This window comes from Puma concolor, chromosome C1, assembly GCF_028749965.1.
Source record: "Puma concolor isolate L17-30 chromosome C1, mPumCon1.1.hap2, whole genome shotgun sequence".
Taxonomy (NCBI): domain Eukaryota; kingdom Metazoa; phylum Chordata; class Mammalia; order Carnivora; family Felidae; genus Puma; species Puma concolor.
The window spans coordinates 78,993,860-79,015,013 of record NC_141674.1 but is presented as its reverse complement, the minus strand read 5'-3'; the positions used below and the strand labels follow the sequence as shown (position 1 = coordinate 79,015,013).

Below are 21,154 nucleotides of genomic sequence, written 5' to 3'. Positions count from 1 at the left end.
TCTTGCTGGATCAAATGAAAATTTAGTTCTTCAAAGTGGTTGAACTAGGACATCATTTATTTACCTTGAGAGAGATAGCCCATGAGAAGGCAAAGGAAGGGGAGATAGAGGATCCCAAGCGTGCTCCACACTGTCAGTGTGGAGCCCATTGTAGGGCTCAAACTCATGAACCATGAAATCATAATCTGAGCTGAAATCCAGAGACGAATGCTTAACTGACTGAGCCACACTGCATAGTGTGATTTTAACTTGCTTTATCCTGATGACTAAAACACAAGTTGAATGTTTTCCCATTGCTTTTTGGCCATTTGATTATTTTGTTTTGTAAAATGTAAGCTTAAGTCTCTTAATCATTAAAAAAACAAACAAACTGTGTTGTTTGCATTTTTCATTACTGATTTTAAGAGTTCTTTGTGTATTCTGGATACCAGTCTTGTATATATGTGAGAACTTTTTTTCTCAGTCTATAGTTTACCTTTTCATTTTCTGAAGGGTATCTTTTGAAGAGTAGGGTTTTTAAGTTTGATGAAGCCTGCTTCATTTTTTCTTTTGAGGTTACTGTTTCTTTGTGTCCCATTAACACATTTTGCCTATTCCAAAGTTGTAAAGTCTTTTTCCTGTTTTCTTCAAGGAGTTTTAATAGTTTTTAGCTTTTATATTAATGGCTGTTGTCCATTTGAGTCCTTTTTGTTTGGTGAGTTAAGGCAAGAACAGTATTTTACTTTATTTTTATTTATTATTTATTTAAGTTCTTTTTTAAAAAAATATAATTTATTGTTAAATTGACTAACATACAGCTTGTAAAGTGTGCTCTTGGTTTTTGGAGTAGATTTCCCGTGGTTCATCGGTTACACACAACACCCAGTGCTCATCCCAACAAGTGACCTCCTCAATGCCCATCACCCATTTTCCCCTCTCCCCCACCCTCCCATCCACCCTCAGTTTGTCCTCTGTATTTAAGAGTCTCTTATGGTTTGCCTCCCTCCCTCTCTGTCTGTACCCTACCATTCCCCCATCGTCTTCCGTTAAGTTTCTCAAGATCCACATAGGAGTGAAAACAGATGATATCTGTCTTTCTCTGACTGATTTATTTCACTCAGCGTAATACCTTCCAGTTCCATCCACGTTGCTACAAATGGCATGATTTCATTCTAACTGCTAGTAGTATTCCATTGTATACATAAACCATATCTTCTTTATCCCTTCATCAGTTGATGGACATTTAGGCTATTTCCATAATTTGGCTATTGTTGAAAGCGCTTCTGTAAACATTGGGGTACATGTGCTCCTGTGAATGAGCACTCCTGTATCCTTTGGATAAAATTACTAATAGTGCTATTGCTGGGTCATAGTGTAGTTCTGTTTTTAATTTTTTGAGGAACCTCCACACTGTATTCCAGAGTGGCTGCACCAGTTTGCATTCCCATCAGCAGTGCAAGAGGGTTCCCCTTTCTCCACATCCTCACCAGCATCTGTAGTTTCCTGAGTTGTTCATTTTAGCCACTCTGACCAGTGTGAGGTGGTATCTCAGTGTGGTTTTGATTTGTATTTCCTGATGATTCATGACATTGAGCATCTTTTCATGTGTCTGTTGGCCATCTGGATGTCTTTGGAAAAGTGTCTATTTATGTCTTCTGCCCATTTCTTCACTGGATTATTTGTTTTTTGGGTGTTGAGTTTGGCAAGTTCTTTATAGATTTTGGATACTAACCCTTTATCGGATATGTCATTTGCAAATATCTTTTCCCATTCTGTTGGTTGCCTTTTAGTTTTGTTGATTGTTTCCTTTGCAGTGAAGAGGCTTTTTATCTTGATGAGGTCCAAGTAGTTCATTTTTGCTTTTAATTCTTTTGCCTTTGGAGATGTGTCAAGCAAGAAATTGCTGCAGCTGAGGTTACAGAGGTTGTTGCCTGTTTAGGGTTTTTGATGGTTTCCTGTCTCACATTTAGGTCTTTCATCCATTTTGAGTTTATTTTTGTGTATGGTTTAAGAAAGTGGTCTAGTTTCATTCTTCTGCATGTTGCTGTCCACTTCTCCCAGGACGATTTGCTAAAGAGACTTTTTTTCCACTGGATCAAAGAACAGTATTTTAGATAATGTGGTATCTTTGGAATATTGCATTTATAAATTTTTCTCACAGTTCCATATATTTGTGTATGTTATTTCAATGTCCTCTGAAAAGAAACTGCTTTGCCCATTTCTCTAACTCACCCATGATTGCACTTGGTACTCTTGCTTATGCCAGAAGTTAGAACTTGGCAATCTCTGAGACCTCTCTGACTCTCTAGAAGCCTTCTGTCTAGGCACTTTTTCATCTATACTTCCATCATATTTCAAACTGAGGTTTAGCTTAGGAAATATTCTTTTATATTCTTTTTAAATTACATCTCTCTATTGATGGTAGTGCTGCAGTTTCATTATCTGGCATATAGCAAGCATTCAGTGAATAATTAAATGAAGAACTGAAGTTCAAGTAATTTCAGTGGAGTTTGTTTCTCTATTCCATTTAGAATTCTGAGGGATTACAATCATATATAAAAGTGCTTACACAAAGGGGTGCCACAGTGGCTCAGTCGGTTAAGCGTCTGACTTCAGCTCAGGTCATGATTTCACAGCCCGTGAGTTCGAGCCCTGCATCAGTCTCTGTGCTGACAGCTCAGAGCCTGGAGCCTGCTTCAGATTCTGTGTCTCCCTCTGTCTCTGCCCCTCCCCAGCTTGCGCTGTCTCAAAAATAAACATTAAAAAATTTTTTTAAAAATAGTGCTTACATATATGTAACACTAATTTTTCCATAAGATATATTGTGGACTTACTGAAATAATATCTATGGAAAAAGCAGTAAAGCATAATCATTAATTTTTTTTATTAATTATTATTTTATTTTTTTAATTTACATTCAAGTTAGTTAACATATAGTGCAACAATGATTTCAGGAGTGGATTTCTTAGTGCCCCTTACCCATTTAGCCCATTCCCCCTCCCACAACCTCTCCAGCAACCCTCTGTTTGTTCTCTATATTTAAGAATCTTTTATGTTTTGTCCCCCTCCTGTTTTTATATTTTTGCTTCCCTTCCCATATATTCATCTGTATATCGTTTTGTATCTTAAAGTCCTCACATGAGTGAAGTCATATGATTTGTCTTTCTCTGACTAATTTCGCTTAGCATAATACCCTCTAGTTCCATCCATGTAGTTGCAAATGGCAAGATTTCATTCTTTTTGGTTGCTGAGTAATACTCCATTGTATATATATGCCACATCTTCTTTATCCATTCATCCATTGATGGACATTTGGGCTTTTTCCATACTTGGGCTATTGTTGATAGTGTTGATGTAAACATTGGGGTGCATGTGTCCTTTTGAAACAGCATACCTGTATCTCTTGGATAAACACCTAGTAGTGCAGTTGCTGGGTCGTAGGGTAGTTCTATTTTTAACTTTTTGAGGAGCCTCCAGACTGTTTTTCAGAGTGGCTGCACCAGTTTGCATTCCTACCAGCAGTGCAAAAGAGATCCTCTTTATCTGCACCCTCTCTAACATCTTTTGTTGCCTGAGTTGTTCATGTTAGCCATTCTGGCAGGTGTGAGGTGGTATCTCATTGTGGTTTTACTTTGTATTTCCCTGATGATGAGTGATGTTGAACATTTTTTCATGTGTCAGTTGGCCCTCTGGATGTTCTTTGGAGAAGTGTCTATTCATGTCTTTTGCCCATTTCTTCACTGAATTCTTTGTTTTTTGGGTGTTGAGTTTTATAAGTTGTTTTATAGATTTTGGATACTAACCCTTTATCTGATCTTTATGTCGTTTGCAAAAAGTCTTCTCCCATTCTGTCAGTTGCCTTTTAGTTTCGCTGATTGTTTCATTCACTGCAGAAGATTTTTATTTTGATGAGGCCCCAGTAGTTCGTTTTTGCTTTTGTTTCCCTTCCCTCCAGAGATGTGTTGAGTAAGAAGTTGCTGCAGACAAGGCCAGAGAGGTTTTTGCCTGCTTTTTCCTTGAGGATTTTGATGGCTTTCTGTCTTACATTCAGGTCTTTCATCCATTTTGAGTTTTTTTTTGCATATGGTGTAAGAAAGTTGTCCAGGTTCATTTTTCTGCATGTCGCTGTCGTTTTCCCATCACCACTTGCTGAAGAGACTGCCTTTATTCCATTGGATATTCTTTCCTGCTTTGTCAAAGGTTAGTTGGCCATATGTTTGTGGGTCCATTTGTGGGTTCTCTGTTCTGTTCCATTGATCTGAGTGTCTGTTCTTGTGCCAGTACCATACTGTCTTGATGGTTACAGCTTTGTAGTATAGCTTGAAGTCCAAGATTGTGATGCCTTCTGCTTTAGTTTTCTCTTTCAAGATTGCTTTGGCTATTTGGGGTCTTTTCTGTTTCCATACAAATTCTAGGATTGTTTGTTCTAGCTCTGTGAAGAATGCTGATGTTATTTTATTTTATTTTATTTTATTTTATTTTTTTTTAATTTTTTTCAACATTTATTTATTTTTGGGACAGAGAGAGACAGAGCATGAACGGGGGAGGGGCAGAGAGAGAGGGAGACACAGAATCGGAAACAGGCTCCAGGCTCTGAGCCATCAGCCCAGAGCCCGACGCGGGGCTCGAACTCACGGACCACGAGATCGTGACCTGGCTGAAGTCGGACGCTTAACCGACTGCGCCACCCAGGCGCCCCTAATGCTGATGTTATTTTAATAGGGATGCATTGAATATGTAGATTGCTTTGGGAATTATTTTTTTCCAATAAAGAATATTTATAGCAAATAGTTGATGCTTAATTTGGCTGTTTTATCCATTTTTCTATTTCTAGCCATATTTGGGATATTTAATTTAAATCATTGTTGCAGTGGAAATGTATGAAACTATCCCATGAAGAAGAATAGTATTTGTGCAGTTTTTATTATGTTGTGTTACTGATTATGACATATTTGGGATTTGAAGTTCTTTTTTTAATATGCAGATTTGATTTTATTTCAACTCAGTTGATACTTAATGTACCTTGTTATTGTGCTAAGTGCTTTCAGGGATATAAAGATGAATAAATCTCCCATGCAAAGGGGGTTTCTAATCTGCTCAGTAGGGTTTGATACATATATTTTTTTATTAGTTTTTATAGATCTTTAATATTTGGAGCATTTGTTATATCCTAAATAGAGGACTTTCTCAAGGCATTATTCTAAGTAAGTGGTAGTCATGTTAAAAACAGAAATAGATCTTTGAGGACCCTTATTTGAATGACATGTAATTTCTGTCTTTATAGTGAGAGAGCCACATTTTCCAGTCTCTCATTATAGTGTGTTTATTTATGAAATAAATAATAGATTTGATGTTGTGATAAGTCATAGAACTGATCTCTGAAATTATCTCATCTTTGAACAGATAAGGAAATACAATGGCGAAAGGATCTTAAGAATGAAGAGGTCTCAGTTTGAGAGTGCAAACCTAGTGATAAATAACAACTGTTAGTTGGCTCGAGTTTTTGTGAGGTAGTTGGGATTAAGGAGACCTAGTGTATTAAAGTCCTCCATGTAAATGGAGAAGCTCCTACTCGGCTACACCTTGTTTTTCCTATGCAGGAATATGGATGGGCTTGGTTTTGCCATCTTTATTTTTCAAGAGAATCCAGAATTGTAAATAAATATATGTGTATATAAACAAATAAGTGAAAACTTCCAATTTTCATATTAATAATTATACAGGGTTTTTTTGTTTGTTTTTGTTGTTGTTTTAAGTAGGCTCCATGCTGGGCCTAGTGAAGGGCTTGAACTCACAACCGTGAGATCAAGACCTGAGCTGAGAGCAAGAGTTGGATGTTTAACCCACTTAGTCATCCATGCACCCCAGTTAATTTTTTATACCGATACTGCATGACCAAACAATGGCAGATTTATAGAAGGGCAGAAAAAAATGAAAAAAAGAAAAGGGATTTGGGTGATTTGTGTGGCCCTGCTTTGCTTTTTTTAGCCTAGGATGCATTCTAAACATGTAGGATTAGTTCTTCAATAGAATTTGTTAAACCTGTTCCAACAGCAATTTGTTTTCTCCTGAAGCCCTCCCATCCACCTTTCTCACTAGATTTCTCCTAATTTGTATTTTTAGTAGAGATGAAGGGAAATTATGATGGGACAAATAGCACTAAAATATTTAATGTAATGTACTATCAAATTTTGAAATTGCTATGCTTAGATGAAAAAATACAGCAGTAACCAAATATTACTGAAATTATGCATATTCTAAAACCGTGGCTATTAGTAAAGATCTATGTATCATTATTACTTCATCCAATATCACTGTGAAATTAGATCTTGAGCAATTTTTAATTATGTTTTAGATTGTTAGAGACGGATAGTAAGTCTTTAAGATCTGTAAATGGGTCAAGAAGAAACAGTGGCTCCTCCCTTGTATCAAGTTCATCAGCCTCTAGCAACCTCAGCCACCTTGAAGAAGATTCTTGGATTCTTTGGGGAAGAATTGTTAATGAATGGGAAGATGTACGCAAAAAGAAGGAAAAGCAAGTTAAGGTATTCATATTCTTTGTTGAATTTCTTCCTCTTATCCCAAAGGGGCATCAAGGCATGGATTAATGGAAGATTAAAAAAAAAACAACTGAGATTCGAGTACTTTCTAAGTGCTGTAATAAAGAGCCCTGCTTTATCTGTTTTCATTTATTTGTGTCCATTAGAAGTTTTGAATTGTAGATATCAGTTGTTACAGATGATTCCTAATTGTAGAAATATATAGCTGAAAATTATTTTATAAATTCTCTCTTTTTACAGATTCATGAATGAAGTAGTAACATCCTAGGTCTTTGAATTATCACTTTTACCTTTTTTCTAAAATCTTTGAAAGACAACGGTTATTACTGTGCTTTCATTCACAGCTCTGCAGATTTTCAGGTCCTTAATAGCTTTAGAGGCCACATTCTGGGAGAAATGTCAAGGGTTTATCCATGGCGTTGTAGCTCCCCTGACAAGGAGGACACATCCAAGGGCCAAGTATTAGCCTTGGTTAAAAGGTTCCCTAGTATTTAAGAGTAGCTTTGTGAATTATAAATTTGATAAAGTGTTCCACTCCATTCCAATCCCCAACAAGTCGTCTTTGACTTTTAAGGTAGGAGACTTCAATAATTCAATATTAAAATTTTATTTTACTTTTAATTTTATTTTTAGGAGCTTGTTCGTAAAGGGATACCTCACCATTTTAGAGCAATAGTTTGGCAACTTTTATGCAGTGCACAAAGTATGCCAATTAAGGATCAGTATTCAGAACTCCTGAAAATGACCTCACCTTGTGAAAAATTGATCCGAAGGGACATTGCTAGAACTTATCCTGAACACAATTTCTTTAAGGAAAAAGACAGCCTTGGACAGGAGGTTTTATTTAATGTAATGAAGGTAAGTTCTATTTATCATTTTTTAAAATGAATTTTCAGAAGGTTGAAATTAGACAGTAATCAGTTACTTTGGCAAAAATTTGACTTTAGCATGATTTCTGCTTTAATTTTGATGCTACATTACTGTCTAGTTTGGAGAACTTAGAAAATTCATCACATTGCTTGATATTGGTTAGAATCAAATAGTCTATAAATCACTATACCATAGAAAGATCCTTTATGAAAATGGATGATTTATCTTCTGTGAGTTTCACAATCTAGGACCAGTTTTCTGCTTACTATGGCCAGCACTATTAGGAACTCTTAGCTCTTCAGAGTGTGTGCTATTGTAATTTTTTCTTCAATATTGCCTTTTTTCTTGAAATAGTTCCTTTCCCTTTCAACTACCTCTTTTTTACCTCTGTAAAATATTAATTTCTTTTTGAACCTTTTCAGTTCTCCTAGTGCTTTACCTTAACCTTACTGTTTTTATCTTTACCAGATAAATATTTTTTAAACTTTGTTACTTCACTGAGTGTAAGTTCCTTTATTTTCTTGTCCTTAGGAGCATCGGTTTCTAACTGGGAAATTATCAAAAGAAAATTTTATGTAATAAATCATCTACTTTTTAAACCCTAATAGGATAACATGTATGACAAGCAAGCGGAAGCTTGTCAAAAAAATAAATGGTATTTACTCCATCATCTCACTATTTTTAGGTTTTTAGAGAAGAAAGATATAATACATCATGTTAAAGTATTTTGAACATTTTTTACTTTTTAGGCATATTCTTTAGTGGATCGTGAGGTTGGTTACTGTCAAGGAAGTGCTTTTATAGTTGGATTGTTGCTTATGCAGGTAAGTTAGTACAAGTATTAAGTTTCTAAGTTCCTTATTGAAGTTGAATTGGAGAATTAAAGAATCATTCTTAATTTTATTAAGCATTTGATACTGGGTATTTTTCTTTAGGCATAATTTTTTTTTTTTTTAATTTTTTTTCAACGTTTTTTATTTATTTTTGGGACAGAGAGAGACAGAGCATGAACGGGGGAGGGGCAGAGAGAGAGGGAGACACAGAATCGGAAACAGGCTCCAGGCTCCGAGCCATCAGCCCAGGGCCTGACGCGGGGCTCGAACTCACGGACCGCGAGATCGTGACCTGGCTGAAGTCGGACGCTTAACCGACTGCGCCACCCAGGCGCCCCTCTTTAGGCATAATTTAAATAGGGATAGTTAATTTTCACTTTAAAATATTAAAAGTTTTGAAAATAACATACACAATAATGTCCTTCCAGTAATGAAATTTCAGCTTCTTGGTGTCTACATTTGAGCCATAATATTGTACTATATAGCCTGTATCTACTTTTAAATCTTAACTTACATGTCAATATTTAATAAAGACTAATGTTTTCCCAACTAAGGAGGATATGATTAAAGTGTTGGTATGAAAATCTTATTTATGTCATACATCTTTGCAAATTCACACAGAAAGTTTGGTTGTCACAGAGTTAAGTGCTTATTATGCCTATCTTGTTATAGGTTCTAAAATAGAGATGCTCATGGTATGTCTGGGTGCTTAGTCGGTTAAACGTCTGACTCTTGGTTTCGGCTCAGGTCATGATCTCATGGTTCATGAGTTTGAGCCCCACATCGGGCTCCGTGCTGACAGTGTGGAGCCTGCTTGGGATATTCTCTCTCTCTCTCTGTCCCCCCACCCCCAAAGGAAATAAATAATCTTAAAAAAAATTAAACCAAATATAGATAATTATTTTTACTGCCCCAGGGATATAACCTATATTTCTATTGACAGTGACTTACTTTGGAGTGGGTTTGGATAGGATGTTTTCAGAAGTCAGGGGCAGGATCACCAGTTTATATCTTAGAAGGGAAATGACAAATAGTGTTTTCACTTCCGTTGAATTTTTTTTTCAAGTCCATTGTACTCTTATTCTCACACTAAAATGTAGTCTGAAGAGAAACCGTGGAGATAGCTTGATTTGAGTCGTATATGTAAGCTGGTTTTTCCATCTCAGTGCTACACTGAGTTCTGTGAACTTGGGCTAGATCATTTAATCAGTCTCTGAGCCTTAATTAGGTAACACTGTGTACTTTCAGATTCATTGTGAGGGTTATATGAGATAATATAAAAACCTACCGTGGTGTTTGGCATATAGTAGACATGCAATAAAAATTCAATGACTGGCCCAAGATGATTTTTCTTGGTAGATAAAAGCAGAGTAGGAATTTGAAACTGTGTTGCTCCATGCTTTGCTTCAGTTTCCCAGCAGTTCTGCCTGAATTTTAAAGCTTTGTAACTCTCAGGAATATATACACACTACTTTTCTGAGTAGCAAAAACGTCATGTCACAGAAACTGATTTATAATAAGAGTGATATTTACTTTGTTTTATAATATAGGAACTACTGCCAATTGTTGCATGATAACTGTCCATTTCTAGGTGATATTAGATTGCAAATAATGAAAACAAAACTAGTTTTGTTAATGTTGAGGTTTTGCACAATAGTGATTTTTCTTAATTTGTAGTTGATTAATATTGGTAGGCTGTTTACTGTTGAACTCAAACATTCTTATAAATCGAGTGTTTTTTTTTTCATAATTCTTTTCCTTTTGCATTCATATTAGTTCCAGAATAACCTTTCAGTAGTCATTTCTGTTGAGTATTTAAAGGGCAGTTTTTTCTTGAGTTACAAATCTCTTTAACAGTAGACCTAGGGCTATAGGAATCCCAAGGGGCCACCACATTTTCCTCCAAGACACTGTAGGCAGTGCTGGTAGTGATACTTTCATTTATTGATTAATTTATTTATCTTTTATTGTCAATGGCAGCTAATACATTACCATAACAATAATTTTCTAGCCCAGGGCCATAAGCTAGAAAGAGTGGTAGAGCCAGATTCAAAGGCCCCTCTCTTTGTTTCTAAAACTTAATTCTCTTATACCCTATGCTATATTGCCTCCCACATGTTAGCTTGGCAACATAACTCAGTGTTTGAGGAAAAATTTTGTAAAGTTAGCTTAATTAGTACATGTCGTTTTAAAATAGCTAAAAGTGCTGGATATGTTTTGTGTATGTCTTAATACTCCAACAAAATTAGGTAGATACTGTCCCCATTAGACCTTTGCAAAAGGCATGGATTCTTATTGAGTCCGTGTCACAGAAAAGGTATGTAGCAGTGCAATTGCTCCAAGATTTGTGTGCACAGATTTCTAATAGAAAGGAGTGGCTGTAAAACAACTAGGTGATTGTTCTTCATATTTATATTTTACTCAGTGTTACACGTTTTCATTTTGAAAACATTGTTTTCAATTTTTTTGAGGAGGACCCAGTGATTTTTTTTTTTTCCCCCTCTTTGGTCTTTTATTTGATTACTTCAACTTACTTAAAAAATTGGCATTTCCCACATTAGTGCTTTGTGGAGGAGAGAGGGAATGGAACCTGTAATATTTCAGAAGAGAAGAAATTTTTTTTTTAAATTTATTTTATTTTTGAGAGAGAGAGACAGAGACAGAGCATGAGTGGGGAGGGGCAAAGAGAGAGGGAGACACATAATCTGAAGCAGGCTCCAGGCTCTGAGCTGTCAGTGCAGAGCCTGATGCAGGGCTTCAACCCACAAATTGTGAGATCATGACCTGAGCTGAAGTTGGATGCTTAACTTCCTGAGCCACCCAGGTGCCCTGAGCAGAAATCCTTATAAGACAAAAAATTTATTCATTCCCACTGTCAGTAAAATGAGGGGTGGTAGGGGTGGAATGGAAAGGGGAAGGTAGTGGTGGGAGAAGAGATGAGAAAAGTAGTAAGGGGTCATGTCATGTAGGACCTTGTAAGGATTTTGACTTTTACTGAGGATATGGAAAACCACTAGAGTATTTTGAGCAGTGGAGTGAAATGGTCTAATTCAAGCCTTGAAAAGAACACTCGGGCAGCTCCATGCTGTATAGGGAATAGATTGTTGGGAAGGAAGCCCGAGGAGGCAGCAGAGTGACCCATGAGGAGGCTTTTAGAGTTTTTCAGACAATGGACTACTCTTTTGATTGTGGTTTGGATTAGGTGTCTTTGGTCGAAAGTGGTTGGTTCTTGAAATAATCTTAATATAGAGCCAGCAGGAGTTACTGATAGATTGCATGTGGAGTAAAAGGAAAGGAGACAGTGATGACACATATGGATTTTGAGTGGAAGTTTGGGCAAGGAATGGCAGAGTAGGAAATTAGGAGTGGTTTGAGATGTCTATCAGACGTCCAAGTGGAAATGTAAGTGGGCAGTTGGAAATATGAGACCAGAATTGTGGTAAAGGTTCAGGCCAATGGAAGAGAGAGACAAGAGGCTATAAAATGGATGCAGATGCAGGTAGGATGATATTTATGATAGTGTGAGAATGGGAAAATTCTCTTTATATTGCTTCTAATTTTTAAAAAATTTAAGTACGAAATAAGGTCATTAGATTAGAGTTGAGTGGGAAGGAGGCCGTGAAAGCTTGAGGATAGAGAAGAAAGCTTGAAATGGTGGCCTCATAGATTGAGAGTGATTAAATTAGTGAAATAAAGCATACCAGAAACATTAAAGATCCACTGACATTAGTGGTTCTGAATTCAAAGTGAGATCAGCCAGCATGGTAAAGTCTTTTGTTTGTACCCAACCACTCTCCGTTGCCTAGATATACTTCTAGAGTTTGATTTATCCAAGGGTAGAGTTTTGCAGTTGGAATTATTACTGAGAGAGACAGGCAGAAGTTATTGTGGATTTAAGTGACTGAATAAATATAACAGGGTATAGGCAGCAAAGAACACACGAGAGTTGGGAACAGAAAAAAGGTAGTGTGATATAAATGAGTGATAGGCTTGCAAGGTCATATAACTCTATTAATCTTCATTGCAACCCTGTGAAATAAGTGCTGTTATTTTACTCATCTGACCAATGTTGAAACTGAGCAACAGAGAGATTAAATAATTTGCTTAAGGTCATGTAGCTAAGTGGAATTTGAACCATAAGCAGTGTGGCTCTAGAACCTGAGTTAAGATCATTGGAAGAAAGGAAGGCTAAGTAAGATCCGCTAGGCCAGGGAATTAATCCTCATGAAAATGAGTAAGGTTCAGGTGAGTGACCTAGAGGTTTGTAGATATTACAAAAAAGAAGAGTAATAGGAAATATCCACAGTATCTGTTTCAGAGAGAAGGGGGAGTTAATGCAATGGCAATGAGTCAGTGAGTTCCAGGAAGAGAAATAGACCTTTACTCCCTGGTTGCTTTCAGTACTATAGTAGAGAAAACAGCCCCCTTAGGGGAGGCAATTTCAGTTGGAGGAAGAAGGTGAAAGACCATTTAGTAAAGAGATTGAGGATCTAGGTAGCATATTTTGTTAATGGCAGGTTATGAGTTCCAGAAAGTGCTGTGGAAAAGGTTTAGGGAAGGCTGGACATGGGGTTAAATTTGGGGAACAGTAGAACCGCATGGGATGAGAGTTCCAGGTTGTGTGGCTTCTTATGGTGATTAACATAAATCAGTGGGGCTATAGGGCTTGTGGAATTGATAAGGATGGTCTTCAAGGCAGAATTGTTGCTGTATGTGTTGGGAGGAAGGAAGGAAGTATAGGTTTTACTAAGAGTAACATTTGACTTCTGTCCAAGGCTGTGTTAAGGCCAGGAAAAAAAGTTATTAGAAACAGTTGTTAGTAAGAATGCCTAGAGATCCTTTGAGGTTTATTTTATTTTATTTACTATTTATTTTTATTTAAAAAATTTTTTTAAATGTTTATTTTTGAGAGAGAGAGAGAGAGAGCGCGAGTGAGCATGAGCAGGGGGGAGGGGAAGGGGGGGGAGACAGAGAATCTGAAGCAGGCTCCAGGCTCAGAGCTGTCAGCAGAGAGCCCAATGCGGAGCTTGAACTCAAAAACCATGAGATCATGACCTGAGCCGAGGTTGGATGCTTAACTGACTGAGCCACCCAGGCTCCCCAAGGTTTCTTTTAAAACACATTAGTATAATGTGAATAAATGAGCATTAGAAAATTAGAAAATATTCTGAATATCTGTGTAGCTCTTTAAAGAGTTCTTATATTCGTATCTTATTTGATACAGCTTTTCTTGTGAGTTTCGGATAAAATATTTTTCTTGTGCGTTTCACATAAAATGTGAGACAGTTGTTAGTAAGAATAAAATATGAAACTGTTACCTTTAAACCTTACTTACAGATTCTTTGAAAATATATTTTACAAGTTTTTTTTTTTTTTTTAAACACTTACTGTATCATATAATTTCTGCTTAGGACCATTGAAAGTCTTCCCATCTCATGTAAGGTAAAAGTCCAAATCCTTACAATGGTCTCTAAAACCTTCTGTAATTTGGTTCCGTGTATTTCTCCTCCATAAGCTAACCACCACTTGCAGAATTACTCCTAATTTAGTGGTCTATTTGCTGTTCCTTGAGCATGCCACTTGTGATTCTACTCCGAGGCCTTATACTCTCCTAGGACTGTTCTTTTCCTCAATTGCTCCCTTAGTTTTTTCAGTATTCTGCTCAAATGCTCCCTTTTCAAGGGACTTTGCCTGATCTGCCTATATAAATAGCAGTGTATCTCCCCAGCATTTCCTGTGACCCTACTGTATTTTATTTCCATAGCACTCATCACCATCTGGCATATATATTAATGGATTTATTGCACATATTGTCTTCTCCAACTAAAAGGTTCAGGTTCCATGAGGGTAGAGTGTTTATTTTTTTCACTGGTATATACCCAGGAGAACAGAACTATCTGTCTCTAAAGGAATATTGGTTGATAGAATTCATGAATTAGGCAAGTGAGGCAGTTAGTCTCAGAGGTTGTTAAATTTGTTTAACCTCTCATTCTGAGAATGGGAGATTAGAATCTTTTGATACCTAGTCCAGTGTTCTTAACATTGTAACACATGGACATTCAAAAACATCTTTATACTTGGATGGGTTCTTAGTTTAAATAAACATTTAGCTTTTTTGTGTATTACAGAACATTAACCTGTGTTACTTTTCCCCCTTATATTGTAGATGCCAGAAGAAGAAGCTTTCTGTGTATTTGTTAAATTAATGCAAGATTATAGACTTCGTGAACTTTTTAAGCCAAGTATGGCAGAATTGGGCCTATGTATGTACCAGTTTGAATGCATGATACAGGTAAAATTATAGTGTTAATGAAAAGGCATATTGGCTTTATATTTTTGTCTTCTTGGTTTGAGTGACAACTAAGTAAATTCAGTGTTAAAAGCATTTTAGCAATTGAAAAGTCAGTGTTTTAATCCCATGATTGTTGGTTGGTTAACACATCAGTTAGATGCTATCTGCTGGTAGAGCACAGTCTGGAACTTGACTGCAGTTTTCATATTCAGACTTGAAGCATTTATGCCAAATATATCACAACCACATTGCCTAAATGCATGAGTTTCCTTTTTATGCCCTATTGTATCCTATTATTGTTATAGAGACTTTGCTCTCACAAGAGTTCATGACATGACACTGACAACAGTTCACTTCTTTTCAGGCTTGTCTGTTCTTTCAGTCCTCTCTCCTGCCTTTCTTTCCCTTCTTATCTCACTTTTTTTGCTAGCCTGTAATATTTTCTTAAAATAATGCTTTTATGTTGCTAGTTTAAGACTCAGAGTGTAGTGACTGTGTGAGGGTGTAGAGAAGGGGAGGAGAGGAATCAAAATCAAGTGAAAAATATTTTTGAAATATTTTACCCTTCTAGAGTTAATTTATATATATATTTTTAGTTTACTGTAATATTGTCCTGTAATATTATGGTGTAAGTATTCTCATTGACTTAAATTTCAATTAGATAAGCAGAACTTAAGAATATACGTTCAGGATTCAGCAGACATGAAAGCCCTTTTATGAGTCTGCTTTTCCCTGGCTGCCTTACCTGCAGGAGATATGCAAAGTGTTGGCACATTTTAAAGAAAAAGATAAAATGGGAATTGAGATGAATCTTAAATAAAATTTTCTTTCTGAAATAATGTTTTTAACCAACCTTAATTTCTCTTGGTTTATTTTCAGTTAATGTGTCATTTATGTTTTGAATTACTAGAATTGAGGAAGCATCTGTATTTTGGGTGAAAGGTAGGAAGGTAAGGATGGGTGATCAATGGTAGATAGCACCAGAAAGTATTTCAACGTAGCATTTCTTTTCTTTAAAAATTTTTTTGGAATTACTACGGTTTTAGAAAAGTACAGAAAATATCAGACAGCTGTGTTCCTACCAACATGATTAAATAAATATTAAAGTTTTATTTATTTGTTTTAATTGTTATTTTTATTAGTAAATGTTCTAGATACAGCCTAAATTCTGACTCCACATCCTTTTCCCCTTCTTCCTTTCCCAGATAGTAACCACTTTCCTGAATGTATCAATTTCTACATCTTAACTTTTCTAAGTGATGCCTGATCTAATCTTTGAAATAGGCTATTAGTATACACAAAATACTCTGGGTTTAAAATGCCGAATTTTACTGTGTCTTAATTAATTCCTTTCTTTTCTTTAGGAGCATCTTCCAGAGCTCTTTGTACATTTTCAGTCTCAGAGCTTTCATACCTCAATGTATGCATCATCCTGGTTTCTGACTATCTTTCTTACGACTTTTCCATTACCAATTGCAACAAGGATATTTGATATCTTTATGTCTGAGGTAAGCTAGTGGGCAGACTTAGTGAAGGAATCATGGATTTAATCATTAGAGCAGGGCAATGAGGAGAACAATATAGGACACTCATGTGTTCCATGCTTAACTACTTATAAGGATGCTCTCCTTTAAACCTGTAAAATACCTACTAAGTACTTGTTAGTTTCCCCATTTAATAAATGATAGATGAGGAAACTGAGTCTTAGAGGAAAGTTAAGTATCTTGTCTGTGGATACAGCACCTAAGTGGTGTAGTGCCTGCATTTAAATGCAGGCAGTCAAAATCTGGAGCCCACACTCTTTTGCGATTTTGTTTCTTTCTTTCTTTCTTTTTTTTTTTTTTAAGAGCAATTGTGAGTGTGAACTTAGGGAGAGGAGCAGAAGGGGAGAGAGAATCTTTTTTTTTAAAGTTTATTTATTTTGAGAGAGTGAGAAAGAGCGAGCAGGGGAGGCACAGAGAGAGAGGAGAGGGAGAATCCCAAGCAGGCTTCTCACTAACAGAGCCTGACTCAGGGCTCGAACCTACAAACTGCATGACCCAAGCTGAAATCAAGAGTCGGATACTTAACCAACTGAGCCACCCAGGCACCCCTGACAGAGAAAGAATCTTAAGTAGGTGTCATGCTCAGCGTGGAGCCCAACACAGGTCTTGATCTCATGATCCTGGGATTATGACCTGAGCCAAAATCAAGAGTCAGATGCTCAACTGATTGAGCCACCCAGGCACCCTGGGGCCCACACTCTTAATCAGACCTCTGTATAGCTTCCTGATTGATTCAGGAGGTGAATCCATTCTTACTGATTCAGTGAGAATTAGTGAAAGGTGAAATTTGCCTTACAGTTAATATTATTGCAGTGCATCTGTTACCCAAAGAGCAAGAAGTAATGAGCATAATTAAGTTTCTTCTATTCTATGAATATTTTGCAGGTAGTTCTTTTAATTGTCATGGTCATGTAGAGTCATCCTTTATCTTTTATTCTGTATTTTGGGTGAGAAGGTAGGAAGTAAGATTAAGTGATAAATGGTAATAACATCTTAATCAGGGGTGACTGGCTGGCTCAGCTGGTAAAGCATGTGACTCTTGATCTCAGGGTGGTGAATTCAAGTCCCACCTTAGTGAATGAATTAAGTTAAAAATAAATAAATACAACATCTTAAACCCAATGTTAGTTGTTATTAACTACATCTTGGGATGATCAGTTTATATTACCTAATTAAATTAATTTAGTTTGGAGTCAGCAAACTGATTTATGTACTAATCATCCTGGTTCAAGTGTCAAATTCGTTCCTTCACTTATTTTTGTAAAAAGTTTTCTTGGAACATAGCCATGCCCTTTTGTTGTGTTGTCTTTGTCTGCTTTTGGGCTGTGGTGGCAGAGTTGAGTATTTGTGACAGTGACCACATGGCCCACAAAGTCTCAAATATTTGCTATCTGACTTTTTGCAGAGATGTTTGTCAGTTTCTAGTGTAGATCCCTAAATGTTTACCTTAATATTTTTTTGAATGATTAGTTTTTGTCAATGGAATAGTAAGAGAAGTTTGACTTTATGAAATGTGTTTCCACAGGGTTTAGAAATAGTATTTCGAGTAGGATTGGCACTTCTTCAAATGAATCAGGCAGAACTGATGCAACTTGACATGGAAGGGATGTTACAGGCAAGTCAGTTCATGATTTCTTGAGTGTCTTTAGATTTTACTGTTAATTAGTTAACAAGAAACAGCACTAAGTAGTTCTTATGTTTTTCTTTTAATGTGTCTTTTTAGCACTTTCAGAAGGTCATTCCACATCAGTTTGATGGTGGCCCAGACAAATTAATCCAGGCAGCTTACCAAGTCAAATATAACTCAAAAAAAATGAAAAAGTAAGTATTTTATATTTTGGTTTTTAGTTATGGAGGTTTGTTGGAGCATATAGGAAATTAAATAGAAACATCAAAGAGTCCAGTGATCAGTGCCATTTTCCTCTTCAGTTTATAGAAATGTAGTATTTGTTTGGTGGTATTGGATAACATAAATCTAATGTTGGAATTTCGTACTTCTCCCCTTTCCCATTCCACATTGACTGGAATTAGGAACCTGGTAAGTTTATACATGTGAGTGTACTGTTACTTTGAAAACCACTTTTATGGTGTGATCCGCTTCACTGACACTCTTTTCCTCTCGACCCCAAAGTGTCACTTAAGTTCAGGATTAGCCTAGCCAATAAGATAGGTATGAAGTATAGATTGAGAATTGAAGTTGTATTGTGTATTATTTTTGAATGAAACTTTTCTTGATACATATTTCATAGAAATTCAAGGTGTAAGCAGTCTTGGCTCACAAAGGTTAATTTTTGAAATACGGTAAAAGTACTAAGAATGACAACTCTTAATCCTCTAGCTTCTAGTATTTAAATAAATCTAAGCTGGAGACCATAATTACCATTCCTGACACTAGTTTCTATTGTACAGGATGCTTTAAAATGCTAGCAATACTCTATGCTAGCAATTCTTAATACCTTCCCTGCTGTAGCATGAAATTAGTTTCATGTGTATGATATAACTCCCATGGGTGTTTCTATCCCAGGAAGTATATTAGAATATGAGTGAGAATTATGTTATTAAAATTAGCTCTAACTCACAAAAATAAGCTACAATTTATGAACTTTCACTATTATTAATACATGACTTGTGAAATTTCTAAATCACATTACACCATCATCTTGAGACATTATTGATCAAAAAGCTATTCTGCTCTGTAATTGAAAAAAACCTTTAGGAGCCATGTTAACTTCTAGCTCTTGGTAAAACCACGTTTGTTTGTTTGTTTGTTTATTATAATTTACCTTTATTTATTTATTTAAGTTTATTTACTTATTTTGAGAGAGAGAGAGTCTATCGGTGCAGGGCCTGAGACAGGGCTGGAAATCATGAACTGTGAGATTATGATCTCAGCTGAAACAAAGAGTCAGACACTGAACTGACTGAGGCACCCAGGTGCCCTGGTAGAACCACATTTAAATCACACTAGCCAAAAAGAAAATTTATTTTACTTTAATTATATATTACAGGATAACTGATTCTTCTTGTAGATTTTATTTGTGACCAGTATAATCCCATTTCTGAAATTTTAGTTATTCTATTTACTTATTAATCTCAGACCCTCTACTTCATTCACTCCCTCATATGATGTCTCTGTTCCACTTTAAGATCTCTATTCTGATGTTTAATAGCCTTCCTCTGGTCTGAATAAGTATAGCTCCTCTGATGTTTTGTACATGTATTCATGTAGCCAAGTGTTGGAGAAAATTGCATAAACAGATTGCTGGCATTAAGTTCTATCTGCATTGCCACTCTAAGTATGTTTTTGTGTTATCCTTGATGAATTCTCCCATTACCCTGGCAGTTATTTCAGATTTTACCATTTTCCCCAGATTCTTTCCCCATTTTGCCACATCTGCTCTTCAGATTATTTTGCTTGTTAATTCATCAGCCATCACTTTCAAACTCCCTGAAGTTTTTTTCTCCTGTAACTTGCAGCTTGCAGAGTTAGCCATGTTTCTTTTCTTCCTTTTTAGAATATAGTATTTCTTTTCCTTTACAGTGCTAATTCATGATGTCATTTCCATTTCTTCCAGGTCCTTGCTCCACTAGTTGTTTCTCATTTTATCTTCATCCCCTCTTTCTGTTTAATTCTTCAATGTACAAAGGTATTTTTGAGTTCTGACTTAAAAGCAACAAAATACTACCTACCTCAACATAGCATTTCACTCTCCTTTTATGAAGCTTAATTGTGAAGGAAAGAATAGTTTGCTCATTAGCTCTAGATCGTATTTCATTTGCCTTTTTTTTCAATTGGGATAATTTTCAAAAGTACAGAGACACTGGAATAATAAAGAAATAATAGTAAAAGAATTATCATCTAGCTTGAAGAGTTAATATTGACCTCTTAAAAAATTTTAATTCCAATATAGTTAACACATGATGTTACTTTAGTTTCAAGTGTACAATATAGTGATTGAACATTAACATTTTGTCATTTATTTCATCTACTTTCCTAGTAGATAAAATTCTATTTTATTTGTAAGTAAATAATAGAAATCATGACATTCCACTCCTTCAATATTCAATATATAAAGCAGGATGAAGGGCATAGTGTGATGGGGTGCTATTTTAGGTAGAACATGGATAGGATATATAGACTGATAAGGTACCATTTGAGCTGACACTTGAGAGAAGAGAGGGAACCATGAGATTGTATTCCACGCTGAGAGAACAGTAAATATAATGATTGAGGCCAGGATGTAATTGATATAATTAAGGAACAGCAAAAAGCCAGTGTAACTGTAGCATAGGCAAATAAGAGTGTGTTGGCTAATGAAGTCCAGAACATAGTAGGGAGCAAAGGGTACTTAAACCTGGGCTGTTGTAGGGATGGGATGTCCACTCTCACCACTGTTGTTTAACATAGTGTTGGAAGTTCTAGCATTAGCAATCAGACAACAAAATGAAATAAACGGCATCAAAATTGGCAAAGAAGAAGTCAAACTTTCACTTTTGGCAGACAACATGATACTCTACATGGAAAACCCGAACGACTCCACCAAAAGAACTGATATGTGAATTCAGCAAAGTCGCAGGGTACAAAATCAATGTACAGAAATCGGTTGCATTTTTATACACCAATAATGAAGCAACAGAGAGAGAAATAAAGAAACTGATCCCATTTACAGTTGCACCAAGAACCATAAAATACCTGGGAATAAACCTAACCAAAGATATAAAAGATCTGTATGCTGAAAACTATAGAAAATTTATGAAGGAAATTGAAGAAGACACAAAGAAATGGAAAAATATTCCATGCTCATGGATTGGAAGAATAAATATTGTTGAAGTGTCAATACTACCCAAAGGAATCTATACATTCAGGGCAATCCCAATCAAAATTGCACCAGCATTCTTCTCAAAGCTAGAACAAACAATCGTAAAATTTGTATGGAACCACAAAAGACCCCGAATAGCCAAAGTAATATTGAAGAACCAGAACGGGAGGCATCACAATCCCAGTCTTTAGCCTCTACTACAAAGCTATAATCATCAAGACAGTATGGTATTGGCACAAAAACAGACACACAGACC

At 36.1% G+C, this 21,154-nt stretch overlaps 1 protein-coding gene across 13 annotated transcripts in view; it reads left to right on the top strand.

Annotated features, from left to right (window-relative positions):
• Window positions 1-21,154, top strand: part of EVI5 (ecotropic viral integration site 5) — a 235,403-nt gene that overhangs the window by 74,103 nt on the left and 140,146 nt on the right. For all 13 annotated transcript variants that reach the window (XM_086717566.1, XM_086717556.1, XM_086717559.1 and 10 more), the window contains 7 exons: window positions 6,335-6,524; window positions 7,173-7,397; window positions 8,159-8,233; window positions 14,409-14,534; window positions 15,899-16,042; window positions 17,604-17,693; window positions 17,802-17,899. In XM_086717566.1, coding sequence (XP_086573692.1) covers window positions 7,245-7,397; window positions 8,159-8,233; window positions 14,409-14,534; window positions 15,899-16,042; window positions 17,604-17,693; window positions 17,802-17,899 — 686 coding nt within the window. In that variant the 5' untranslated portion in view covers window positions 6,335-6,524; window positions 7,173-7,244. The remainder of the gene's footprint in view (window positions 1-6,334; window positions 6,525-7,172; window positions 7,398-8,158; window positions 8,234-14,408; window positions 14,535-15,898; window positions 16,043-17,603; window positions 17,694-17,801; window positions 17,900-21,154) is intronic.